A 27,124-nucleotide genomic window follows, 5' to 3' on the forward strand; every position below is an offset into this window, starting at 1 on the left:
CACCACTGAGTTTCCTCGTTAACACCACAGAGCTTTAAGTCACGGCAACATCTGCACCTCAGCTTCTTTCCCCTGGACCGAGATGACATCACACATGAGGACGCTGTGCAGCTGCTCAGGTTATTGATCCGTTCCACACTATCTTCTATCTGGCAACACTTTGCCTGCATGAACTGGACAAGTGGCAGAAACAGACGTCTCCTGCATGGGACATCTTAATTGCCAATGCAAAGGTGAAAAATCCATAAGAGCAGCAATGGTAAAACTGATACTTGGTAGAATATGAATAAATCTACAGCCAAAGACGGACATAGACTAAAACTGAGCAATATGAGCGCTGCAGTCTGGAAGCCAATCACAGCCGGTCGATCAATGAGGACGTTTGAAGAATCGCAGACAAGAACTTATCAGCTTCAGTATTAATTCAGTCTCTCATATTCAATGCAGATAAATCCATCTGCAGCATATTAAGCTCTTCATCATCTGGATTCATAGGGCTGGACGAAGTAACTTGTTCAAGTGAGAGATGATTTGTTGAGAAAGGAGACAGTTAATCAATTAATCAATCATTTAAAAACAATTAATGCAGCAGGCTCCGTTTCTGAAATGAATTTTAAAGACCACATGTTTTTAAAAATTAAGTTCAGACAAATCCATAAAAACAGATCAAGTCTAGATCATTAGATTAAAGATAAACATGTTGACATTTCAGTCTGTGGGTTCTGCAGTGGTTGGCCTCAGACCAGGAAGGTTAACATGCCGACTCTAACTTTAACTGCAAGGCCACGTCTGTGTATTCCTATGGAGGCTCCCATAGCTGTGTAATGATGAATATGGAAAAATATGAGTAAACAAAGGTGATGAAACATTACCATGATCATTAGGGGAATACGGTAATAAAATCTATCTCAATGGAAGCAACAGAGGAAAATGATTGAATCTAGAACAATTCACTTAACGAGCTTTTACCAGCGGTGACTCAGAGCACATGAATATAGACTCAGATATAAATGAAGGTCTGGTTTCAGTTCGGTTGCATAAACAGTGGGAATGTAGAAAAAAAGATCTGTGAAGCGTCGATCTGGTTGATTCATGCAAATATCTTCGAGTGTTGAATATCAGCCGGGGGCCAATGACTCACTCAGATCTGAGTCCAGGTTAACTGAGGGTCTCTGCCATCACCTAGTGGTCAAACACGGCCTGAGATCAGTTCTGAAGAGACGCATCTCAAGCAGATCCAAACCATGGCTGATCTTCAGCTTCGTGTCGAATACAGCAACACAGAGTCAATAATTATTTAATAACTGGAGACTCAGTTGTGAAAGATCAACTCCATATTCAGCAGTCTGAGTTATGAACAGGGAGTCGCACTAAACAGACTGAAGCCCTGAATCTAAGCTGCTGCTGCTCAGTCGTAAATTAGCTAATTTCCTTGTTCACACTTAATTTGTAGCTTGGCTAAATACTCGTCCTCTCTTGGCGAGAGAAAATGTTTAATGTAAAAAAAAAAAAAAGAGCTAATTACATCTTGTGCCGCCTGCTCTGTGTGACCAAATTATGCAAACACAACACTAATTAGTTTCCTCTACGCACAGACAACTTGTCATCATGACACGAGCTATCGCAGCAAATAATTAGAATGTTATGAGACAAGTTACAGGTTGAATGAAAAGATATTAGCAGCAGGCTAATGGGAGGAATGGGAGTGAATGAGATTATAAACTAAACGTAGTCTGGCTCTTCTCACAGCGACAGACACAACCGATAAGATCTGAGGACTCCTACAAAGACGTCTGTCCAAACCTCCCAAAGCCAACACGCAACACACTGTAATATTAATGTCACAGAACAAGGGCAGTCCTGTTGTTCACGTCATGTCCCTCGTCTGCGTGTGAGACATGAACACGTTGACTTCTCTCCAGCTCAACAGGAACTCTGTCGTGAAGCATCTTTCATTCATGAGAACAAACTTTAGGAACCAGAGCGGCTCATGTCAACTGCGGTCACATGGAATGTTTTAAGGTAGTGACTCAAAAACCGAAGAGAATGATTTCACACTAACCTGAAGAGAAAATACAAAAAACAATGCAAATCTTCCTTAAAATGTTGAATTTCATCAGAACATTTTCTGAGCATCTTGTTGTTTTGACCTAATATTTCCAGCTGAGAACGAAAAACTGCACCTGGAGTTTATTTTTAAAGTGTTAATGAGTGTTAAGAAACAAGAAATGTATAATATCCACAAAATAAATAAATAGGCTTACAGGTTGATCGACTACTATTTCACAAGGTTTGCAGTAAACGATAGATATGAGGTTGCCGGTTTGACTCCCAGCTTGCTGCATTTCCTCGTGAACAGAATTTATTATAAACTCAATCAATTCAAAGTTTCCATGTATTTTTCCACCTGAGATGAGATGATTCAAAACAACTGGAACATTAATATTCTCTATTTTCTTTGCTCTCATCGCTCACTTCTTATTACCCGGTGTATAAAAAGCCTCCACCATCTTTCTCTTGCTCTTCTTGAGTCACCCGTTCCTCACAAGTCTGTGAGGTGGGCGTCCTCACTATTACGCAAGCTTCTGCTTCTCGCCTGCCGGGGTCTGGTGTCTCTCGGCCCATCTGCCATCTCTCCCTCGGTGTCACCACTCTTTCCTCCTCACCTAACACTCTTAGACTGGATTAACGCGTTTGTAGACCTCAACACAGACACACCGAAAATAAACCTGCTGCCTGATGAGGCAACAACAACCTCCAGACTGTACAGCTATGATGCAAGCAGCTACGTGCTCCACATCGGCCTCATATCGAGAAGCAGAAACGTACAGTACTCAATCTCGGAATGCTGCGCTGGTAACTGGGATCAGTTTGAGGCCCATGGTGACTTGGACAGTGTTCAGTGGAAGAGGTCTGACCTTGGCTTTCTTCATGCTGGTCATGATGTTGCCCAGATCCTCCATGTCCACCACGGAACCTGATCTCTTCTCGTCCTGCGGCCCGGACTCGTCCTCATCACTGCTGGATTCCATCAGTTCTTCCTGAAACGAGAGAGAAGAACAAAATCCACCATTATGGATTCCAAAATGTTTTCAGGAAAAAAGAAAAAAGGTCAAGGACACGAGGAGACAGACGACAGAATGGAAAATGCAAATGAATCCTCCCGACCGCAGAGAGTCACATATGTTCCAACCCGTAACCAATTAAAAACTTCATTGAGCAGGGGGGGGCCCATATGGGGAAGTATTTATTATACATAATTATCCCCCTCTCATGCTGCCTGATTAAATATGAAAACCATCGCACGTACATAGCGTTTGATAGTTTGTTATAAATCATGGCCCGGCGTGGAAGATGCTGCCCACATGTTGTGAAATCTATATTTTCAGCAATTGCCGCAACTTTTCGAATTTTTAGAATGATTGACAGTGTTGACAGAGATGATATCACACGACATCGTGCTGCCCTTGAAAAACATCAGTGTCGTTAAAAAAGGATTAACAGAGTAAAACAAACGTAAAATAAAATGAGAGAAACACTCTTCTTCCTGTCCTCTGATTTGACTGACAGGACATTTTTTCATATTCAAATATCAGTTTTCGATTTCGACCCTAAGGATTGGCGGAGTTATTCTCTACTTTATGATCTAATGATGATACAAGAAAGAGGAATCACGATGATGTTAAAACTGTTAATGATTAAAACTCCGGGCGAAGGTCACGGGAGGAAACAAACAAGTTGTTTGTCCAAGAACGATGTCGTAACATTTACAGGAGAGTGAAAACTACACAAAAAACACGGATCTGACTCTGAACACATGGACACTATATGTGGAATAATTAATAGAGTCATGCTTAGCTTTTGGGTCTTTCACTTAATACAACTTCAAACAAATAAAACTTGATTAGATTTAGGATGTACCAGTTGTGGGTTAATCATATTTAATCATTGTGTCGTTCCGGATCATTACCTCGGAGCTGACCTCCTGCGGCGCTGCCTCCTCCTCCTTCTCCTCCTCCTCCTCTTCCTCCTCCTCCTGCTCCTTCACCACATCTCCATCTTCTTTCTGGTTCTTACAGGAGCCTCCGGTTTTACAGTCCCTGCTGCAGCTCTTCTTCTCTCCCTTGGCCAGGGTCTGGAGCCGGTCCAGGAACTTCTCCTTCCAGGCCTGGAAGTCGGCCTGGACGCTGCCATGACGGCTCTTCACCACGTTGCAGTCGCCCTCTCCTCGGGTCATGATCCGCATGCCACTCAGCATCCACAGCCACTTGTCCACATTTGTACCCACCTGGGAGTTGGAAGAGGAACAGATTATGTTTCCCGCTGCTGAACTGCCGTTGTGAAACATCTTCAACTGATTATAAAGCATGTGACAAAGCAGTGTTATCGTTATTCTGACATAAATCTCTCACCGTGTTGTAGTGGCCTTCGTAGACAGAGTTGCCCAGACCAAATACAGCGTATCTGAGGCCTTTGAGGAAGGTCTTCCCGTATCGGAAATCAGTGGACGCCTCCTCCAGCCACTTGCAGAACCACTCTGCGTTCTCTGTGGGCTGTCCGTCCGTGTACGTGGCCACCAGGAACACGCACAGCGACTTACTGGTGCACTGAGTGGCGACATAGAAGGACAGTGAGACAGTGCATTAAGACATTTGGGTCAGAGTCATCCATAACAACAGGAAGACTCTGGAACATTAAGGCGAGTGAAGAGCAGCAGAAGCAGGACATGACGTATGAGTTCTGTTGTGAGAAGCCCAGTTTTTCTCTTTAGAGAACATCAACACAAAAACTCATCGTCTGATACACGACTCCTCTTCCTCATCCTGACATATTTTTATTCTTCCAGTTTCATGTCCATCACCTGTTCTCACGTGATAAGACATTTGCTTTCTCATAAAAAGAACTAGTATAAAACGTAGGGTTTCTTTTTTGGAAAACAAAATTAAACACTAGTGTTAATTTGAATTTGAGAAACTAAACTATGGATTAACTCTGAATGATATGGAGCAGAAAGGAGACACCAAACAAGTTTTGGGAAATTACTTTTTTATGTCTACTTTAAGTTGTAGCCGGAGAACAATGCACCAAAGCACAATGAACAACTTCCTCCAGGAAAAACCACTTCAGCATTTATCACTTGTGGAAGCTGTTTGATGAATAATGCAGAAAGTAGATTATGCTGACTTGTCCCCAAGACTAGAAAATCTGTCTAGACAGAATATAAAGTGGGTTTATGTATGAATAACCAGGAAACTTCTGAAGTGAAGCAGCTGTCCCATGTCCAGCTGAGTCCAGGGGGCGACAGCTGCCGGCCGTCTTCTCCTTTCTCATTTTTCTTTCCATCACAGAAAACTATATTACTGCCCTGTTGAATAAATGGATATTCTCTCTCCTGCCGTGCAGCAGTAAACCAATCTCTGATTCATCTTCTCAGTGCACAGTGGCCACAAAATAAAAAAAAGGCAACACTGATGAGATTAATCCATCTTTCTTCAACTGAGCAGGATTAGTGTAACGAGTTCTCCTCTGTGCTGTCGTCTGCAACATCACAGAACTTCAGGATTACTGTGCTGTTTGTTGTTTCGGCTCTAAATTAATAACTTATCATTTCTTAGACTCTGATTAATTCTGTTCTAATTGAGTCTTGCATGTAAGTGCACGTTTCCAGGCCTTGAAGTTACATTTGAGAGATTGAATTGACAGCCCAGGGCAAACTCTCACTGCAGTTCATACAGCTTCCTTATCCTCTGAGCAGCGCTGCAACGATTAACTGATGCATAAATTAGTTGCTTAATTTATGAAATGATGAAGTTAAGGGTTAAGAGGAGCAGCTCTGATGTTTGGTGGTTCAGGTTCTTGTTCAAGGACAATCTTTTAAATGACCTTATCAGGTTTTAGGGACGAATACCTCATCGCACTATTATGTTTTTATCACCTGTCCGACCTTTATGAGACAAAGACAAAGCATCTTCTCTTTGGACTCAGCTTCCCCCGGGACGGCCTCCAACACATTACTACCAGAGAACACAAACACCTGTTAATAAGCTTGTCTGTGCTTTTTTTAATAGCTTTTTGCTCAAACATTTTTAGATTATGTTTCTTCAATCAGATATAAAAACGCTCAACCCTTCTTCTCTGCTGGGGCTAAATAAAGAATTACAAAATCTAAACAGACAACTGAGGAATGCTGATCAGAGCTGATGAACACAGAGATTCTTTTGCCTCCCGGAGAGATTTACTGTCCACTTATCAGCGAAAAATCAAAGAGGGGGAGCAAAACACATTTTTCAAATCAGAATGCAAAGAAGGGTCACACTCCCAGAATCCATTTTAAAATCATAAATTATGTGACTGGTCCCCTGCCCAGGCAGAAAGCTGAATCCTCCCCAGAGACACGTGAGGAATTTCTATATTACCTTTATAATAAAACTGTAGAGATCGGCTGCACGGAGGATGAACACTTCCTCAGCATTAACCCTGTGAATCCCTCACCTGCCCTTCAGGCTGATATCCCACTTGGTTTATAAAAGCTGTATTTCAGACAGTCACTGTAGTTCGTCTACTGGTATTTTCCCCTCGTGGTTATAAACATGACACTGATAACACCCTTTCAAAGAAGCCTTCTCTACATCCCTATGATTAAACTCACTCATGAATAACCTATTGAAGCCGAATCAGAACAGGTCTTCATTTCAATTCCTTGACCTCAGTTCAGCCTGTGATACAATGAACCCTAATATCATAACCACCCATCTGAAGAATTATGTAGTGATGCAGCTCTGAAGTGTCTAATCTCCAAACTGTCTTCTTTATTCCCACTGGGGCAAATAGCCATGAAACTGCTTTCTATTGACGCGGATGACACCCAATTATCTTTCCTATGAAAGCCTGGTTTCGCTGATTCATCCTCTTTCATGTACTGCGTTGCTGAAATTAAAAATTGGATGTCCAAACACCTCAGTTGAATGACTCCTAATTAGAGATGATTATAATGATGCCCTGTGGCCCCGGCACTAAACGCTTTAATAACCTCTCCTCTGATCTGGGGACTTTATGCAATCGTGTTCAGAAAAAGGCTCAGAACAGATTTTTTAAATTCAGAGTTTTACTTTGATGCTCAAGTGACTAAAGTGGTGCTTTACAGCTTCAGGCATATCAGGTCATTTTTCATTTCTTCCTCACACGATGAGTGTAATGGATGAGCTGTGGATACAAGAGAAACGTCCACATTACACAAATCCGTGGAGCACTTCACCTGCTTCCTGTGAGATTAATATTTGATTTTAAGATTTTACTACTCGATTTAAAAGCCTTGAACGGTCTGGTTCCTTCCTTCAGCTGCGATCTGCTGATTTCCTATATTCTTTTGTTTTAAATCATAAACTATTCATGCCCTTATTATATTTGTGCTATATAAATAAAGATTATTATGATCATTTCACCTCATCAGCCAGTCGATCATCTGGATCGTAGTCTTTCATGTTAGTCACCTCCGCTGGTATTCCCAAAGTCTTCACCTCCTCCGACAGCTCCTTTGCAAAACCCTGAGAAAATGAAAAAGTGTCAGTTGTTGCTTCTCTAACTTTTCAGAATGATAAATATACTTCACTTACATATTTTGTGTCAAATTCTGCTTTACATAAGCTGAATACATGGTTATGGTCAACCAGGTTCGTTTGTATAGCCCTGAATTAAATCTGACCTATATAAAAGTTATTTTTATTCTTTAGCATTGTGTCAGTGACTGGTTATATCCTCAAGTTTCCAGTTTAATATGTCATATGTGAGTTAACACAGATTAACAGTACAATCAAAAGGTGTTGGATTAGAAGAGGAGGTCAGGTGATGGCAATAGGAGCAATGTCATAAAAAATAAGAACAAGAAAATAAAATAAAAAATGAATAAACATAGAGCTCAATATATATGAAATACAGTACTATAAGTTTTGGAAACCCGGATTTCACATCAGCTTACAGGATGATCTTGTCTTTAATGTCAACACTATGAGCATCTCTACCTTTGCTGTTCCAGTTTGTGAACCGTAGAAGATCTTAACTCCGGACACGTCCTCCACAGAGTCAGAGCGGTGGTTCCTCTTCACAGCTTCGTAGAGACACGGACCAACATGCTTAGAGAAGCTTGTCTGGAAACACACAGAGGAAGAAACCACGGATCTTAAAGATGGACAACAAGAGGACAAAGAAGCAGTTTCACAGAAATCTACACCAGAAGACTAACAAGACATTTCAACTGTATTATTATTACAACTGCTGCCAGGAAGAGACTGGGTGTCCTGATGAGGAGGATCAGCTCGGTCCTGGGATTTCCCCATTGACCCAGTGGAGGTGCTGGGACAGAGGAGGAGGATGATGGACAACCAGTCCCACCCACTGCAGGACACCACCACAGTACTGGGCAGCTCCCTGTGTCTGAAGGTGAGGTATCGCAGGTCGTTCCTTCCTGCAGCAGCAGTGGGACTGTACAACCAGTTCTGCTCCCAGTAGAACTACATGCACCACCATTATGAACTTAACACTTTAACTCTTTACTGAGCTATATTCATCTGTCTGTGCATTATCCACGGTTCATGTGCACATATTTCTCCTGTCTTTACACTGTTTATTCTAGTTTAATTCCATTCATATTATTTTATATATTCTTTACATTCCTTACACTTTAGTATTGCATGTCACGTATTACTTGCTGATGTCTATTTGGACTCTTGCTGCTGTATTACTGCAAATGTCCCCATTGTGGGACTGAATGGACCATCATGAGGAAGAGGGGATGTGAGGGAGAGGGGGTGTGAGGAAGAGGGGGTGTGAGGAAGAGGGAGTTCACCTTCTTCAGAGCCACCTTCAGGGAGAACCAGACCCCGAACACCAGAGCCGCAGCTGAGTACAGGTACAGTCGGTTGTGCCAGAGGGACGTGACGTAGCTGTCAGTGTGTCTGTGCTCATCCTGAGGACCTGGAGACAGACAAGGCATCAAACTCTGTGTGTTACAGGGAAGCTAAGCTAGCACAACAATGCTACGTGCACTCATGCAATAAAGCGGGGTTCATGGGCTGCGGCAGACAGCGGCGTCGGGTCTTGAACCCCAACCCGGAAATATCCTCTTCACCTCGGGTGACCTGGAGGAGGTTGGAGGAGGCGAGAGCCCGGCTAGCATCACGTGCTAGCTAGCAGCGTTAGCACAAAGTCCGCCCGGAGTCGGGACGTGAACAAAGCGGATTCACCTTCAGCGTCCGAGGCTGACACGCGGCCCGCGAAGAGGAAGATGAAGAAGATGAGGCTCAGCATCTCTGAAGCGTGAACAATCCTCAGCACCTGGAACTGTAAGCCACCATGTTGTCTGGCCGCGGAGCATGCTGGGAAGTGGAGTTCTGTAGCGGTGTGGATGAAGTCCGACGAATAGCGGCAAAACTAAAAATTAAAATGAAGCCTTGATAAATTATAATAAAACTCATTTTGTTTTCTTGATTGTGTAAATAAATATTTGGTCACTTTGCAGTTTTGTGTTTGGCTGTTTTTAAAGTTGTATTTCTAATATATTAACCGAATGTTCTACTTTAATGCTCAGGTGTATCCAAGATTCATATCCACGTGTAGTTCTTGTGTCAAAATATATTATTTTTTAAATTAAAACCTAAAATGAAGTCGTTTTTTAAATTATTCCGACTGTTTGTTGTTTTTCCATTAGTACCGGCGGAACCTTCGCGAAGGCCCATTGTTGCGCAGGGGACAGTGATCGACAGCGCACTCGTGCTCTCCTCCTGGTCAGTGGCGCAGTTGTCAGTGGCGTCGCATCGTCAACATGTCGATTTTCACTCCAACAAACCAGATCCGCCTCACCAACGTGGCGGTGGTGCGGATGAAGAAAGGGGGGAAGCGCTTCGAGATCGCCTGTTACAAGAACAAAGTGCTGAGCTGGAGATCCGGAGCGTGAGTGTCAACAACAACAACAAATCTGCACGTGTCCAGCTTCCACAACAATGTGTTTACCTTCTGTTGTCTCTCGTTAAACGTCCTATTAGCTGTAACTCTGACTTCCTGTTTGTCCTCCAGGGAGAAGGACCTGGACGAGGTGCTGCAGACTCAGTCCGTCTTCGTCAACGTGTCCAAGGGTCAAGTGGCGAAGAAGGAGGATCTGACCAAAGCCTTTGAGACGGACGACCTGACAGAGATATGCAAACAGGTGAGACACCCTGTCCCGGATGTCCATCGACTAGATTCACTGCAGCAACAACCACAGACCCACACGAGACACGTTCACTGACATGGGACCTTTAAGCAGCTCTGGGTTTTACAGGAGTAGACATTGGAGAGTTTGGTCCACATCAGCTGGACGTCCGAAGTTTCAGAATCAGTTTCTTTATAATTTGAGGTGGTCAAATCAAATCAGATGTACTCTGTTGACCCCATGGGGAAATTTTGGTTCGGGCCAAAGTGCTACAGCAGCTCCAGAACAACACATTGTACAACAAACAACAACAATAGCAAAACTGTACAAAAGGACATAGTATCATGTAAGACCCGGAATAATAACGCAGAACAACAGTGAGTTGAGTATCGCAGCGGCCCCAAAACATGTAATATGATAAAACACTAACAGGATATAACTCTTAAAAGATGGAAAACTAAAAACTGGCATCAAAACTTAAAAACCAAGTGTTAAATGTGCCAGACTGGAGACGATCAGATGCCTCTCATCACCCATAATGATCCTCGTCCTTTGCTCTGTCTCTGTATATTGATTTCAATACTTGTCCATGTAAATATTTAGTCATATCTTGAAGTTGGACAGTTCGGTGCAGTCTCTGGTTTGTGGTTTGAGTTCCTCAGGGAGAGGGCCGCTCTAGAGGAGGCTCCATAGCCATAGATGAGAGTTTCCCATGCTACTGCTCTCTTCAATATCCTCTGCCCCCCCCCCCCCCCCCCCCCCCCTGACCTTCAACCTTTCTGCTTGTTAATGGGCAGATCTTGGCCAAAGGAGAGCTCCAGGTGTCGGACAAGGAGCGGCACAGTCAGCTGGAGACCATGTTCCGGGACATCGCGACGATAGTGGCGGAGAAGTGTGTCAACCCAGAGACCAAGAGGCCCTACACAGTCAACCTGATCGAGCGGGCGATGAAGGACATCCACTACTCGGTCAAGCCCAATAAGAGCACGAAGCAGCAGGTGAGGGGAAGCACTGGTTTGCTCTTTCATGAAGGCATCAATACCCACCAAGTTCTTTAGGCTGGACTTCTTTGTTCTTGTGTCCTCTCCCCAGGCTCTGGAGGTGATCCGGCAGCTGAAGGAGACCATGGAGATCCAGAGAGCCCACATGAGGCTGCGGCTGGTGCTGCCGGCCAAAGAGGCCAAGAGGCTGAAGGAGAAGCTGAAGCCGCTCCTGCAGGTGGTGGAGAGTGAAGACTTCGACGAGCAGCTGGAGATGGTGAGGGACACGAAGGCCTGTGGGTGAACGTCCCAGAGCAAACTGCACAGTCACTGAATACAACAATCGGGTTTTCAGGACTGTGGATGTGTGCAGAGCTACAATCAGACATCAGCTAAAACTGTAGTCTCCCATGATTTTAAAGTTCCCATTTTCCCTTATTTTAACATCTGTGTCTCCCTCCCGCCCCCCCCCCCCCACTCAGGTGTGTCTGGTGGACCCCGGCTGCTACCGGGAGATGGACGAGCTGATCCGCTGTGAGACCCGAGGCCGCGGCTCCCTGGAGGTTCTCAGTCTGAAGGACGTGGAGGAGGGAGACGAGAAGCTATAGGAAACCAACCAGTCTGGACTCTGCACCTTATCCACACTAACTCCACTGCAGCACACGAGCTCAATAAAGAGAATATATATATATATATATATATATATGATCAGATCAGACATTTTTATTTCCCAGCTTCTTGTGTGAATAATTAATTTGACTGAAAGTGTTTTCTTTCGTTTGCATTTCCTCTGGGAAGTATTTTGAAAATGTATAAATTGCAGGTGAGTAAAAAAGCATGTTTGCCTGCATTGAATTATTATTATTATATTTTCCCTTATGTCTACAACATTATTGTAGCTGCCTTGCATCAGACTTTGCGTGCCATGTAGACATGCTCATATACCGTATGGATAATTAACTAAATAATATTTTGTCATAAAAAATGAGTTTGCTCTGTCACAAATAAATATTTAACAAAAATATGTAAATGCTCAGTGGTTTTTCATAACACAAGGAAATCCAACATTTGCTTTTAGCTCAGAAATACCTGGTAAATGGAAAGTACCTGTCTTGAATATTACAATAGTACAGTATGTTACTTTCATTGTTTACAAGGCAGTGTTCATATATGAAGCTGATATTAGTAATCACAGGTGAAATGTGAAGTAGCTGGTAGACTGAAACATCAAAGATGCTTTAAAGTGTTTTTATTAGCAAAACAAAATCAGGAAACACAAACACACACACACGCACAACAAGGTCCAGATGTTTTGACTTGAGAAGAATGATCACAAAGACCCTGGGTTTGAGGTCACAGGAACAAAAAGGATTACAGGGTTTTCAATCAACTTTTTATCACAATTAAAAGCTCAGAAGAATAAAGTCTAAATTAGAAATGTGTGACATTTGCATTTAAATGAAAAGAAAACTCCAGTTGTTTCAGTCAAAAGCAAAACTAGGACAGTTGTTTTCATTTCAGGTTTGACTGTTTAATTGTGTGTAAAAGTCAAAGAGCCCATTCAGAATCAAGCTCTCTGTCTCTGAAAGTGTTTAGTTCTGACACTACAACTTAACATTGATATAAAACTTCAAATAAAAGTTCAGTTTCATGTCCGATCGTTTGAAAGCGTATCAACGGACCCACAACCCACCGTCCTCCTCTTCTCCATCACACCTCCTCTCCTTTCAAATGATGGAAATTATTTAAATCCAATAACTTCTCTGAACAAATGCTCCTTTCAGTGTTTTATTCCGTCCTCATCCCAACATGTTTTTTTTCACTCAACAATAAACCAAACAAATGTGAAACCTCATGACTCTTAATCCGGTGCAGTACAGTGTCTGGTCTCAGATCAGTATGAACTCACTCACTTTTAAGGCATCACATTATATTAGAAGCATCGAGGGCGCTGGTCAGTGTCGCACAGTTTCATGAGATTCAGTAACTTCATCAAAACTCACGAGTATCAAGTCACAGGGAAATTATGTTTTAGGGATAAATGAGGATTGTGTGTAAAACATGTGTTTGTGGTATATTCAGTGTGTTAGCATTAAAGAAACACAATTCTTATTTAAAATCCCATCCACACCTCTATGACTAAACCTAGTTAAATAGCACAATGACCCACAACCTTGTGCTTTTCTAGTGTTGAATTCCTTCTTATTTTAAACCAGTGTTTCTTTACCTAACATGTGCAGCTGGAGTTTGACCTCTGCTGTTAAATCGACCCCCAGTCGTCCCAGTTATTAACGATTCTCCAGTTGAATCCTTCGCTCTCTCTCGTTCCGCTCCAGTCCCTCAGATGGGCTCTGACCTGCGCTCGTACTGGCTGTTGGTGAACGTAGTTCTGTTGATCCTGCTCAGAGGGTGACTGCTCTCATCCTCCACAGTCGGGTACCTGCCCTCTTTAGGCGGCTGGGTCGGACTCTCCCTGGTGGGGCACCTGGTGGTGAGGAACCCCCCTCCCACCAGCATCAGAGCCACAGAGATCCATCCCAGGTACAGGGCCGGTCCCCAGTCTCTCCTCAGCATCTCAGCGCCATCCAGTGGCTGACTGGTGTGATGGGCCGTCCAGGCTGTGGGAACCAGCAGCAGGATTCCAGACAAAACAAAGAGACTTCCAGAAACCACTTTGACCTGGTTACGCTGGGGGAACCACACCGCCCCCACTGCACTGATCCCCACAGCAAAGGCCCCGGCCCCGACGGCTGCCATGATGAGGGCCCTCCACGTCCGAAAGCTTCCAGAGAGAGACATGAGAGACTGGTAGAACGAGCAGTGCAGGCTGCCATCGTGGGCCAGGTCCCAGTGGTCCCATTCCAGCCACACCCCGTCCCAGTAGGCCGGCAGGGTGGCCGTGTTGTTGTCCAGGGTGCCGCTCACCTTCCACAGGGCCAGGCAGCGGGTCAGGATGGCACAGATCCACCCGGTGAAGGCCAGGCCCAGGGCAGCGAGCTCCAGCTGCCGCATCATGACTGCAGGCCTGCTCCTCCTCTTCACTGCAGGCCCGGCTGTCTGGGGCGGGGTGTTGTTTCAACGTGTGTGTGCATGAGTCAGGCAGAGGGAATCTGGACAAGTGTGTGTGTGTCTGTGCAGAGAGGAGAAACCAGTTCTTTGGTGTTCATGGGGAGAAGAAGGCACAGGCCGCAGCTGGGTGGAGATGGGGAATCCCTCTGTTTGCTCTGCTATGGTTTCAAAACAATCCCTTTCTCCCAGTTGGTGCCGAGAGGCAGAAACAAAGGTTCCACTGTGCTCAGGGTTATTCAGGCGCTGTTGTGCTTCTGAGAGGAGATTTGATTTAAAGAGCCACAACTTGTCTCTGACATGAAGGTTTGTGTTCTCGCTGCAGAAGACGAACTCAATTCAAACCTGTTTATACTCTGGTGTGTTTATTTTTGAATGGAAACGTTTGACACACGGGTTAATGTCACACAGATAGTTAATAACACACGACTAACGCTGTTTCCTACTGGACCAGTGCAAAGGTCACATGCACATTCCACTGTTTCCTGTACCTCCCCCCCCCCCCCAGGAGGTTATGTTTTCACCTTCACACCTGTTCCTTTGTTTCGTCTGAAAGCACATTACACAGAAACTACTGAACGGATTTCCACCAAAATAAAAAGGAGGTGATACGGGTCGGGGGGGAACCCATTACATCATGGAAACCAGGAAAGATTTTGGATTTTGGGATCTCCCAGGGAATCATTTATGGATCTACGAAAAACAATCTTATATTTTGGGAACTGATATTTATGAGTGTGCGTAGTTTGGTGCAGCGTTATTGAATTTAAGAGGACTGCTGTCTTACTACTGAGTCTCATTCTAGTTTCCTTTAATTGAAAGGAACTGGCAACAAATTAAAACTACGATGATCCACTGGGGCAGTTTGCAGCTGTTATTAAAAACAGAAATGCCAGTTAGCCACAGCTGTATAAGACAAACAGTGAAATACACATCCTGTTATAAGCATCTAATAGTTCAACTGCTCATTACAACACTTTAAATGTCCACAAAGATTAAACAAGAATCAAAGTAAAGTGGATAATATTCTTATATTATTACAACAAATTTAAATGTATAAAGAAGAGTCCTTTCTCAGAGTTGAGATTTGATGTTTATCTAGATTTGGTCATGTTACTACATTGCACAGTTCAAGATGTGTTAGTTATTCCTTCCATCCTGACCTCAGACATAGTTTTTGATGGCATAGCTGCCCTGGGGGGGGCTCCTGGCCCGGGTGTACCCGCTGGAGGGGAACCTGGGCCTCCGAGGCGGGCAGCTCGTGCACAGAATGGCCCCCCCACAGAACAGCAGCCCAGAGGTCACGAAGCCGATGTATATGGCGGCTCCGAGCTCTCTCTTCAGCACCTCGGGGACCCGCGGGTTGTGGAAGTCCCGGATGACGGTGTTGGCCGTCCAGGAAACGGCCACTATGGTGGTCAGCGACGACAGGCAGAAGATGGCCCCGGAGCCCAGCACCACCCGGGCCTTTATCCCCGGGTGGCTCAGGCAGTTGGTGCAGCGGGCTCCCAGGAGGAAGACGAGGAACCCCAAACATCCCAGCACCAGGCTGATGCAGATGAGGCCCCGAGCGGCCTGCAGCTCGGGCGCCAGGTCCAGCAGGGCGTCGTAGAGCTTGCACTGCAGCTGACCCGTGTACTCGCTCACACAGGTCATCCACAGGCCCTCCCAGAACACCTGCATGACCACCAGGTGAGTGCCGATGAAGGCCGTCACCTTCCACATGGGCAGGGCGCAGATCAGGATGGTCCCAGCCACGCCGATCATGGACAGGCTGATGCCCAGCTCCTGCAGAGCCATGGGACAGAGGACACGACCTCACACCCTGAAAGAGAAATAGAAGAAGAGGTTTTTACTCAGAATGGAGAGATTCTATCCTCTCTTACTCACATCCTGACATTCTGATGGGGTGCAGTGATATATAAATGTGAATGATTGTTTGTTTTTTTTTCCAAGCTACTGCAAGGAATCATGCAAACTTGGTCTGTGCATTAAATAAATAACTACATACAAGAATAAAATAGAATAAAACAATATATCGTAAAATAAAGTTGATTAAAAGTCTAAAAGTTTATTGAAAACATTCTACAGAATATGTGGGACTTCAGTTTAACCTTAAAAACAGCATCGAAGGGGGAACACGTCATTGTGGAAGGTGGAGCAGAGTAAATTAAAGCTTTTAAAACAAATACAATAATCTCATACTGGATCTGAAATAGTTTGGTGAGAAATAAAAGAGCAAAATATTAAAATTTTCTGTAAATCCAGAAATACACCGATTTTCGAGCCATTGAGGCAAAAGGCCACCAGGTGACACCATGTCCCATAAAGAACCTAAACACACTGATGATGTAATTTGCTTTCACAACAGAGATCACACCAGGAAACAAACACACATTTAAATTCACTAGATCCTGATTTTGTATTTCTGCACCAAACTGCTCACACTTAAAATAAAATATCAGTGTTTTAAATAAGCCTGGTTTTATTCATCAATTGTTCTCGAGAAAAAGATGAAAAATGTTGAAAAATCACACAAAGTTATATAAAGTGAAAATAACTTCCTTGAACTGCCCCCTGATGTAAAAGGTTCCTCACTGAGCTGTAACACATCCCTCCACCAGGGGGCGATCTGTCCCGTAGTTTTTGAGTAATCCTAATTAACGAACTCAAGTGAAACTCAAACCTCTTTGGCGAAGGGAATTTGCATTTCTGGAGTTGAGTTGATGAATGTAAGAATCTATCGGACTGACCCTCCTCTATCCTATGTTACCTGGTTTATTATATATGATCTTAATAACTTGATTTGGGAATTTGAGCAGGCAAACTTAAATGTTTCAGTATTTCACTATCAAGGTGAAAAGGTGGGTCTCATGACTGACAGGTCAGGAAGAACTGAATCACTGGAAACAGGAATTCAACACTAATTAAATCTGTGACGTCCACTTGATTCTATTTAGAAGCAATTATCTTTAATTTGAGGTATTGGTTGTAAAAGGAAAAATAAAAACCCTTTTCAAACACACAAACGTCCTCTGTGGACAACAACCTATAAATAAATAAATCTAGTATTTGTGCGTCAGTGTCGGACGAAACTTTGAAAAGTGTGTCATCTTTCAGCTGACAGGTGTGTGAGTCCCTGAGTCACCTGTTGGGTGAATTCTGGTAAAAGAACCTGACAAACAGGTTCTCTCACTTCTCTCTGTTTGGTATCAATGACCACAGGGGAATTAAAATGTACACTGTAAACAAGAAGCCTGAGAGAAACACAGCTGACAACAGAAGTTCATTTATTGTGAAAAATAGAGTCTCGAATATATATCAAAAGTTGCAAAGTGCTGAAACAAATCAATTCCCAAACCTGTAAAACACACTTTAAAGTTTCCCCGTGCACAGAGGATGTCACGAGTAACATTCAGATTTAAAGAAATCTCCACAGTTTGATTCCTTCAAGACGATAACGTCCACATTTCCTTCATTTTGTCCCTTTGTCTTCATTCTTCATCGCTTGCACGTCCACAAATGTTTCTGGATTAAACTCCAAGCTTCAGTTTCAAACACAGAGTCGTCAACCAGACGTCAGATATACGTCTTTGATGGCGCGTAGGACACAATTGAATCCACTTTTCTGGGCTTGTTCAGGAGGTACTTCACCGACGGGGAGTCTTCCTCCTTGGGGGGGCAGGTGGCACACAGCAGGCCCCCTCCCAGCAGCAGCAGGCCCCCGGCGCCCCAGCCGATGTAAAGAGACGCCCCGAGCTCTCGCCTCTGGGCGTCCACCAGCAAGGGGCTGTAGAAGTTCCTGATGATCTCACTGGCGGTCCAGGACACGGGGATGAGGCACAGGAGTCCACTGAGGATCAGCATCACGCCGGCGGCCACCGACGCCCTCGCCTTCGCCCTCTGATCCGGAATGAAGTTGGTGCACTTTCCTCCGGCGAAGGCGATGAAGATCCCAATGATGCCAGCGACGATGGAGACCACCATCAGGGCCCGGGCCGCCTGGAGGTCTACGCTCAGAGCCAACATGGAGTCGTAGATCTTGCACTGCAGCTGGCCTGTGCTCTGGACCACGCAGGTCATCCAGATGCCCTCCCAGAAGGTCTGCGAGGTCACGATGTTGCTGCCGATGAAAGCAGAGACCCGCCACATGGGCGCGGCGCAGGCGATGATCACCCCGATCCAGCCCAGGAGGCCCAGAGCGCAGCCCGCCATCTGCATCCCCATGGAAGTCATGGTGTTCACTCTCTGGGAGTTTCGGAGAAAATCTCCAGCGTCGATCGGGAGCTCGTGTGCATCCGAAGCAGAATGACACTGAAGCAGAATGACACTGAAGAAAGGAAGGCGTGAAAGCCAGAGTTATTAAAGACCGATCACAGGCCCTGCCAAAGAATACCAGCCGCGCAGGATTCTTTGTGCACGGGGACAATGAAGGTTGGGGTTTCAGTTCTTCCTCTGGATGGATGTGAGGCTTGAGTTACAAGAGGATTTGTCGGTTCTCTCGAGAGGGGGGGAGGACGGACGTGTCACGTTGGACGGACAGAACCCGGAGTATCGACGTTTGTACAAAAGACAAAGACACAAATCTGCAAACTGAGACTAAACCGTTCACGACACAGTGATTTGTCTCTGCACACGTTCACTTACACAACAATGAGAGTGATGAACTAGAAATAAATCCCCCCCACCAGGTTGTGAAGAATTAGATCTGACAGCCAAAGCATCTGATTGCCCCCTGGTGGCTGGGCGCAGTACAGGTCATGACCCCCATCTCCTTTTTGTTAGTGGATGGGACCTGGACCAAGCTAAAAAGTCAAAGTAAAACGTTAAATACATGTTTGGATGTCTGAAGGAGTTCTTAGTCATGAAGTCATAAATGAATCCGGGGGTGAAGGAGATTCTCTCACATTCCTCAGTAACTACAGAGGAATGTGAAACCAGGTCTCAAGCAGAAACAGGGTGTGAGCTGCCTCACGTCACTTGTGTAAACATCTAATTTTAAATCTATTTGATTATGATTTACTTTCGAGTTAATTCCAAATACACTGAACTGTGTTTTTAGACGCTCACAGAAAACCCGGTGGAGGGATGTGGTGGGGGTCAGGGTCGGGGACAGATTCTAGATTTTGGTCATTTTCAAAGATTTTCAAAGATAAATCATGAATCTTGATGAAACGATCTGGCACATTAAGAGCAGTGATATCTATGAATGTGTGTAACTTGATAAAGATATCAGGGAATTTAGGGCCTTGTAATTTAACCAGTGATTATGATTCTTACAAAACTTATTTGCTGTTGATGTGTTGATGAAAAACACAATTTATAGGACAATTTCTACCGGGCACAGAGTTTCTATGGGACAAGTATCCACTCTGAGATCTTTATAATCATTGGTCCTCTTTCAAAATGTCCTCTTGTCTTTTCCTTGTTCGAGTATCCATTCCAGATTGTTTGAATTCTAAAACCAACCCACTCTCACTCGTCCTGTGACACGGCTTTGATTGGCACCTCGCACTGTAGAACCGGTGGAGCCGGTTTAACGCCTGCACCGAGAGCTCACACAAAATGGAGGCTTTGTTATTACAAGTGCAGAGTTGTTATTATCAGTCAGAAACCGGTTCATCACTGTTTTCTTCACCCGGTCTTTTGCCCCATGGCCTGGAAATGATCAGCCCTTCAATCTCTTCCTGATTACAAATATTAAACATGCAGCAGTTTGAATTTCCTGTTTTAAAGTTGTCTTTACCTCAAACTTAAAACACATAATTATTCAGTTAAAGAAATATGAACACGTAGACATCAGTTAGGTAAAAGTTTTATTAAAAATCAGGGATTTCGATGAACAAAGTATTTTTTCATGATGCACAAAGATGATTGCAGAATATTTCACACAATAAAATACACAATATATTATCGGCACTGTACAGAGTTCCTTTCATTCAGAGGAAAACAAGGTTTGATACAAGCCGAACACAGAAAAGCTCAGTCGTCAAACTGTTGGACGGTTTTCTTGCCAGTTCTGGAGTTTTCACATCAGGTCTTTGGTTCCTCGTTCTCTAAGAAACCGTCTCTCTCTCTCTCGCCTTCACCAAAGAAAGCGGAACTTCCTAGACAACCAGTTCTCAGAGACACAACTCGTGGGGCTTTCAGTGACTCGCAACGACGGAGGGTTACTCAAGAAAAGTCAAATAGTTTGAAGTCTTTGTCGGAGCGAGCCGGCTCTCAGACGTAGGCTCGGCTGGTGGCTGCTGACCTGGCGCCGGAGTACTTGACCGGATACTCGGGACTGTCCTTAGCCGGGCAGGAGCTGCAGAGGAGGGCACCGCCCAGCAGGAGGAGCGCGGCCGTGCCCCAGCCGATGTAGAGCGCGGCCCCCAGCTCTCTCCTCTGAGCGTTGGTCATGAGGGGGTTGTAGAAATCCCTGATGATGGTGTTGGCCGACCAGCAGACTGGGATGAGGACGAGAACCCCGGCAATGATGAAGATAATCCCGGCAGCGATGGCCACCTTGGCTTTGGAGTTTGGGTCCTCGATGAAGTTGGTGCACTTGCCCCCAGCGATGCCCAGGAGAACCCCCAGGGCGGAGACGATGATGGCGATGACGATGAGGGACCTGGCGGCCTGGAGGTCCTGAGGCAGCGCCAGGAGAGAATCGTAGATCTTGCACTGCATCTGCCCGGTGCTCTGCGTGACACAGTTCATCCACAAGCCTTCCCAGATGACCTGCGCCGTCACGATGTTGGCGCCGATGAAGGCCGTGACCTTCCACATGGGCAGGGCGCACACGATGATGGTCCCCAGGAAGCCAATGATGGCCAGGACAAAGCCCAGCATCTGTCGTCCCATAGACACCATGATGAGATCTTTCTTTCCTGTTGGAGGCGGGTGCAGCGTCTCTGAAGCTCAGGCTCGGGTTGGGCAGTTGAATGAACACTGTGGCTCTTGTTCTTGGCTTTTAAGGACGTCGTCCATGGAGGCGGAGTCCCAGTGTCCTTCCCTCTGACCTGAAACCTGTGTGTGGAGCGACCTACCAGTCCGACCAGATTCTTCACAGCATCTGTATGTGGAGCCGCAGCAGTTTCGATGAGATGAGCGTCGATGGCTCTGTGTGAACGAGGCCGTTGGAGCCGCCCAGCATTCCTCATTCAAACGATGCAGGGGACCAGTGGCCAAACTTTGATTGGGCCATCGACTGGAAGATCCGGTCCCGTGACTGGTTTCCCTTCAGAGAACAGCTCCTCCACCACGGAGGGAGTTTCACCGGATGTCCGACGCTAACGGAAAGCACCGTGTTCTGACCTCTCTTTAATCGATGTAATGGAAAATTCAACTGATCATTGTATTACTACTTAACTGATAAACATCGATGTCTTCCACGTCAGATGTTTCCTGTTGTCTTTTTGGTTTTGTTTCCCTGTTTATCACATGTGTTGCTCTCTGAGCCATGTTGCTGAGTGTGTAACTCTCTACAGAGCTGATAATTAAACCTGGTCTGAGAAACTCATTATTTCAAATCTCATGATACAGGACATCATCCCCACAGGAGGGGATTTGTGTGTTTGATTTCCAGGTTGAATGAAAGTATCACACTGATCAATGTGGCAGTTGATTAGATCACAACAAAAAGGCTTTTTTAAAGATGTTAGTCAGATCCTCTGATTTGCATTTCACCGCCTTTAGATTCAAGTGATTAAATTATAGTTATGTTAGAGTTCTGACCATTAGATGGGATCTGACTCGGCCTTTTCACTATGTTCAATAAAACACACAACTGATCAGAGGATTTATTCATTATTCATTTGTTCACGTGTTGTTTAAACCAAGATCAGCAGGTTTGGTTCCCGACCCTTTTCTCCTCGTCTCACACTTAATGATAATAATGAATTGTGTCTGATATTAAAACACAGATTATAGTAACGGCTGGTTAAAAGACTGTTTAGTCTGTTTATTATTATTATTATTTTTATGACCTTCTTTTGAAAAGTGTTGTATGAGCAACAGTATGAATGTTATTTGTGTCACAGACAAACTCACCGGAACCAACTCATTGTTCTGAGAGTTTGTTCCAGTGACTCTGCTGCAGAGGAATGTGTTGGTTCCACTGGTTTGTTTTAGCTTTCACCTTCTGCTCAGTTCATCCTGAAACCACTCGACTGAATCTACATCCAGAGACCGTGATGCTCTTTATCGTCTGGTTCTTTTCTTCTAATGTTTTATCATTTCCATAATTCTGTGATTTGGCCTTTTCTTTTCTTTTCTAGCATAACTCTGATAGAAACAAACAACTTCCTGCAGTGACACGTGGATCTGAGGTTTGAGTTACACTTCCTCTTCGGACAGTTTGTGACGAGGGTTTGTTTGTCTGACAAGTTTCTGTTCACACGTTTCTTTTCTGATCTTTTAACATTTAAAGTTTGTCACTAGACAAGACCTGCTTATATATTATATTGGGTCAAGTTTTGTACTTTGTGTATTTTATTGATCTTGTATGTTTTGTGTGCCTGATACCTGTGACACAGGAAGTTCCCAGTTTATGATCAAGCACATTGATCCTAACGAGTGTTGATCGGTCGTGAATGTCGTGAATCCATAAAAACAGACACGTGAATATTCTACAAACGTTTTATTGAAATCATTTTCATCAAGTGGCAGAAAACAAACACATCACAAATCACAAGTCATCACTATACGTACAAAATATTCTCTGTATGACGAGTGAATAAATATATTAACTGCTGAACAGCTTCTCCAGCCTCAGTGCAAACACAAGCTTGTTGATGCAACATTTCTCTCGTGACGGGACTCGAGCAGATTTCAGCTTCAGAGAACAAAGGAATCCAGAAAATCAGAAAATCATTTCATCAGAGATTCACAATAAACAAACATTGATGGCTTGAGTGAATTTATTCCAACAGGTTATTGGAGAAACCTACCGGCCCCTAAACACAAAGTCTGTTTTGGTGCTGTCGTGGTTTCTCGGAAGTCTTTCAGCTTCTATTGGTAGTTTCTAGGAGCGTATGTGGGGGGTGCAGCGTAGGGCTTGGTGGGTGCATACGACCCCGTCCCTGTGTAGGGTCGGCTGGACGGGGGTGCGTACACGGGGGCGTACGTGGCTGGGTTCGGCCCTGGGCCTGTGTAGGGGTACCCTGGTGCTGGTGGGTAGCCTGGGTATCCATACATGGGCTGCTGAGGAGGACACGAGGTGGTCAGGATGATCCCCCCGATCAGGAGGATGGCCGCCGAGCCCCAGCCGATGTAGATGGACGCTCCGATTTCCCTCTTCTGCGTCTGGAGGGTCAAGGGGTTCTGAAAGTCTGTGATGGTGATGGTGGCAGACCAGCAGACGGGGATGAGGATCAGGACGGCGGCCAGGATGATGAGGCAGCCGCTGATGATCACCACGTTGGCCTGGGAGGCCTCTTTCTTCAGGCAGCCGGTGCACCGGGCCCCGATGAAGCTGACGATGAAGCCCAGGAAGCCGCAGATGAGGGAGATGATGACCAGAGCTCGGGCGGCTTGCAGGTCCGGGGACAGCTTCATCACCGACTCGTTCAGCTTGCACTGCATCTGGCCCGTGCTCTGCATCACGCAGTTCATCCACAGGCCGTCCCACACGATCTGACCCGTCACGATGTTGGCTCCGATGTAAGTGGTCACCCTCCACATGGGGATGCCCAAGCTCACCGCCACCCCGACCATGCCAATGAAGCTGATGATCTGACCTGCCACTTCCTTGCCAATCCTCCCCATGGTGAAGAGGCTTTGTCCGCGGCCGGAGAGCGAAGCGTTTCCGAGCAGACGTCTGTTCGTGTCTGTCGGAGTGAAGCAGCTCTCCTGCCTCTCGGGGAACGAGCTGCAGGAGGAGGCGCCGGCCGGTCGTCAGGTGAGTTCTTCTGGACAAACAAGATTCCTGCTCCTGGAGCTAGAGGAGTGGCAGGCGTTCTGAAACACTGCTTTACTTCTGTCCTTGGATAACAAAGTTTTATGTGCGTCTGCTGGAGGAAGGACGGGGGGGGGGGGGGCGGAGTTACATCAACTCTTCAAGGGTCCTTGTTTTCACTAACAGGCTCTTTACTGTGCCAATTTGAAATGAGAGCTCTGTCGGGACGTCTGAACCCTCAAACACATCGATGAGAGATAATGAGATGATTTCATAATGAAGCTGCGATTGACATTTACCTTTTTAGAGATGTTTCAAGCTGATATTTATTATTCAATTGTGTTATTATAGTGTTTGAGTTATTTCATTTGCTACCGTTATGTTAGTTGTGCTCTTGATTCTGATTTAATCACAGCCAGGAGCGGTTCAAGGGACTTTGGGGCCCAGGCAGGCAAAAAGGACCCCAGGGCCGCACATTAAATCAAACTGACACGATGCTGAGCCATAAATTCATCTTTTATGGTCAAAATTATACACAAAGGGCAGATTTTACCTACATATAAATATAAGTAAAGCATAGTAGTTTAAGTGCACCACATTTCATCTCTAATGGAGAAATCTAAATATGTCTGATTTCATCCAGATCCCTGAATTATTTTCGGGAAAATCAGTGAAAAGATCCAGAAATCTCACAACAATAAAGAAAGTGATAAAAACAAACAAACAAACAAAGAGTGAGCTAATGGTGACTCATCAACAACAAGTCAAACCCACAACAAGCAGAGGGACTTGATCTCTCTTGTCTTCAGCCGCTGTTTGTTTGAGTCCCTGATGCTGAGTGTGTGTTTGTTTCTGTGTCGGGTTGTCAAAGGAGTAAACACAACATGTGACTTTCATTCAGGAAGATTTAAGACAGACGATCATTTCCAGAGTGAGGAGGAGAGAATGTGTGTTTCAGTGTCAGAGAAACAAAGACACACACAGGAAGCCGCTCGCTCTCTCACTTTGCATCTATAATCAATCCCATGATGGAAACCTGTCGACACCTCAGTCACATGATACTGAGCCCGGTCACTCTCGTCTCCACCGGGGGGGGGGGGGGGGGGGGGGGGGGGGGGGGGGGGGATGCTTGTTTACAGGAAGCTGACGAGAGGGCGGAGATGAAAAACCCACAACACAACATTTTAAAGATCGAAGCCACAGATTAAAAAAATGTAACATGTCAGCAAATTATTGTTTAGATTAACTTGTCTCCTCTCGGTGTATAATGAGATTATTCACTGTAGGACAAATTAAAAAGATGTTGTGTTTGTTTCTTGTAATTTAACTTGTGGACAATTAAGGGCTCAGTTTGTTTATTAGGAAAACTTCTTAAGATGCACCACCGTTAAATCAAGACCTATGGATTATTCTCTAGAAAAACTAATCTTCTGATGTTAAAGAAATAGATAACAATCCATTCAGAATATATTTTTTATTTACATTGATAGAAAAGTACAACATTCACAATCAAACAGAGTATCGAGAGGTTCAAAGACCTGAATATGGAATTACAAGGACAAGGACACTGATAAAAATGTTTTACATATTAAACTAAACACCAGAGAAGAGAGAGAGCAACGACTGACACGTCCTTTTGTTATTAAAGCAGATATTTCCAAAGCAAATCTGCTGTAAGTAGAAGTTATATTTGTAATCCTCGTTGTTAGACTTAGACATTTAAAATAAAATATAATGATAAATCAAGTTTTGGTGTTTAAGTCCAACGCATGAAAAAAACAGTGGAAACAGTGATGTTGTTTCATCGACCTATGATTTCATATATATTCAATATATATGTTTTTGAATCCTAAATCAAACCCTCATTTCCTTTCCTGTTCCCGTGACCTTGAGAGTCCATGTCTGAAGGTCAAACCCTCCTACACGTACTCTCTGGACGTGGAGGTCGACCTCACGGGGATGAATTTGGGGACGTAGTGGGGCTGTTCGTGTTTGGGGGGGCAGTTCCAGCAGAGCAGTGCCCCCCCCAGCAGCAGGAGAGCTGCAGCCGCCCACCCGATGTACAGCGCCGCCCCTAACTCGTACCTCTGGGCGTTGAGCATCAGCGGGTTGTAGAAGTTTGTGATGATGGTGTTGGCCGACCAGGACACGGGGATGAGGCAGAGCAGCCCCGAGACGATGAACAGGACTCCAGCCAGGATGCTAGCCTTTGCCTTGGACCGCTCGTCCTCAATGCAGTTGGTGCACTTCCCACCGGCGATGGCCACCACCACGCCGAAGATCCCCGTCAGGATGGAGATGATGGTCATGGCGCGGGCGGCCTGCAGGTCCTGGGGCAGAGCCAGCATGGAGTCGTACACCTTGCACTGCATCTGGCCCGTGCTCTGCACCACGCAGTTCATCCACATGCCCTGCCAGATGGTCTGAGCCGTGATGATGTTGGCGCCGATGAAAGCGGTGACCTTCCACATGGGCAGGGCGCACACCACCACCACCATGAACCAGCCGATCACGGCCATCGATATGCCGATCATCTGAATCCCCTGGGAAACCATTTTTCCTCCTCGCACCTTTAAATCCAAAGAGAAGGACGAGTGGGACGGTGCCGGCTCGTATTTATAAAGAGGAGAAGGAGCCGGGACATGAGGGTATCTGACACCTCGGTCCTCAGCTCCTATTGGCTGGAGGGAGTTTACACACAAACACAGAGCCAGTGACCTTTACTGGTGCTGACCTGCATGAAACCAGCTGCTTCAAGGTCAGATGCAGGAAAACAGCTTTAGACTTTAATTAACCATTCGTCCTCTGATTCCTTCACTGATGAGACGGAAGAACAACTTACAAACTTTAACAACTTTATTCATAAACTCTGAACAAAATGTGTTCAATAAACAAACTGTTCAATATACAAACTGGACCAAACCACTGCATCGTGAATTCAAATTGAACAATGGGTTTATTTACAGTTAAATCTTAATTAGAAAGTAAACAACTGAAATTATGAAATTTCAGTTG

General features: G+C 45.0%; 6 protein-coding genes across 7 annotated transcripts in view; 1 reads left to right on the forward strand and 5 right to left on the reverse strand.

The window, feature by feature from the left end:
* Positions 1–9,377, reverse strand: part of tyw1 (tRNA-yW synthesizing protein 1 homolog (S. cerevisiae)) — a 59,712-nt gene extending 50,335 nt beyond the window's left edge. For both annotated transcript variants that reach the window (XM_053422442.1, XM_053422443.1), the window contains exons 1-7: positions 9,240–9,377; positions 8,843–8,970; positions 8,019–8,144; positions 7,443–7,544; positions 4,413–4,607; positions 3,971–4,288; positions 2,919–3,041 (exon numbers count right to left, since the gene is read on the reverse strand). In XM_053422442.1, the coding sequence (XP_053278417.1) occupies positions 2,919–3,041; positions 3,971–4,288; positions 4,413–4,607; positions 7,443–7,544; positions 8,019–8,144; positions 8,843–8,970; positions 9,240–9,303 (1,056 nt within the window). In that variant the 5' untranslated portion in view covers positions 9,304–9,377. The remainder of the gene's footprint in view (positions 1–2,918; positions 3,042–3,970; positions 4,289–4,412; positions 4,608–7,442; positions 7,545–8,018; positions 8,145–8,842; positions 8,971–9,239) is intronic.
* A 348-nt stretch (positions 9,378–9,725) lies between these two features.
* Positions 9,726–12,187, forward strand: sbds (SBDS ribosome maturation factor). Its single transcript, XM_053422446.1, has 5 exons — positions 9,726–9,945; positions 10,069–10,198; positions 10,981–11,181; positions 11,276–11,440; positions 11,646–12,187. Exons 1-5 carry the CDS (start codon positions 9,818–9,820, stop codon positions 11,769–11,771), a joined length of 750 nt encoding a protein of 249 aa, XP_053278421.1. The 5' UTR covers positions 9,726–9,817; the 3' UTR covers positions 11,772–12,187.
* Positions 12,188–12,938: 751 nt separating this feature from the next.
* LOC128439925 (claudin-4) lies at positions 12,939–14,188 on the reverse strand. The gene has a single exon (XM_053422447.1). The coding sequence runs from the start codon at positions 14,176–14,178 to the stop codon at positions 13,504–13,506; it is 675 nt and encodes a 224-aa protein (XP_053278422.1). The 5' UTR covers positions 14,179–14,188; the 3' UTR covers positions 12,939–13,503.
* A 1,205-nt stretch (positions 14,189–15,393) lies between these two features.
* cldnj (claudin j) lies at positions 15,394–16,032 on the reverse strand. Its single transcript, XM_053422957.1, has one exon. It carries the CDS (start codon positions 16,027–16,029, stop codon positions 15,394–15,396), a length of 636 nt encoding a protein of 211 aa, XP_053278932.1. The 5' UTR covers positions 16,030–16,032.
* Positions 16,033–17,502: 1,470 nt separating this feature from the next.
* On the reverse strand, positions 17,503–21,515 carry LOC128439883 (claudin-4). Its single transcript, XM_053422372.1, has 2 exons — positions 20,609–21,515; positions 17,503–18,475 (listed from the first exon to the last, which is right to left on the reverse strand). The coding sequence occupies exons 1-2, from the start codon at positions 21,082–21,084 to the stop codon at positions 17,809–17,811; spliced, it is 1,143 nt and encodes a 380-aa protein (XP_053278347.1). The 5' UTR covers positions 21,085–21,515; the 3' UTR covers positions 17,503–17,808.
* Positions 21,516–22,837: 1,322 nt separating this feature from the next.
* Positions 22,838–26,733, reverse strand: LOC128439882 (claudin-3). The gene is made up of 2 exons (XM_053422371.1): positions 26,189–26,733; positions 22,838–23,989 (listed from the first exon to the last, which is right to left on the reverse strand). The coding sequence occupies exons 1-2, from the start codon at positions 26,662–26,664 to the stop codon at positions 23,224–23,226; spliced, it is 1,242 nt and encodes a 413-aa protein (XP_053278346.1). The 5' UTR covers positions 26,665–26,733; the 3' UTR covers positions 22,838–23,223.
* Positions 26,734–27,124: the final 391 nt, after the last annotated feature.

Source organism: Pleuronectes platessa, chromosome 5, assembly GCF_947347685.1.
Source record: "Pleuronectes platessa chromosome 5, fPlePla1.1, whole genome shotgun sequence".
In the NCBI taxonomy this organism is placed as follows: Eukaryota; Metazoa; Chordata; class Actinopteri; order Pleuronectiformes; family Pleuronectidae; genus Pleuronectes; species Pleuronectes platessa.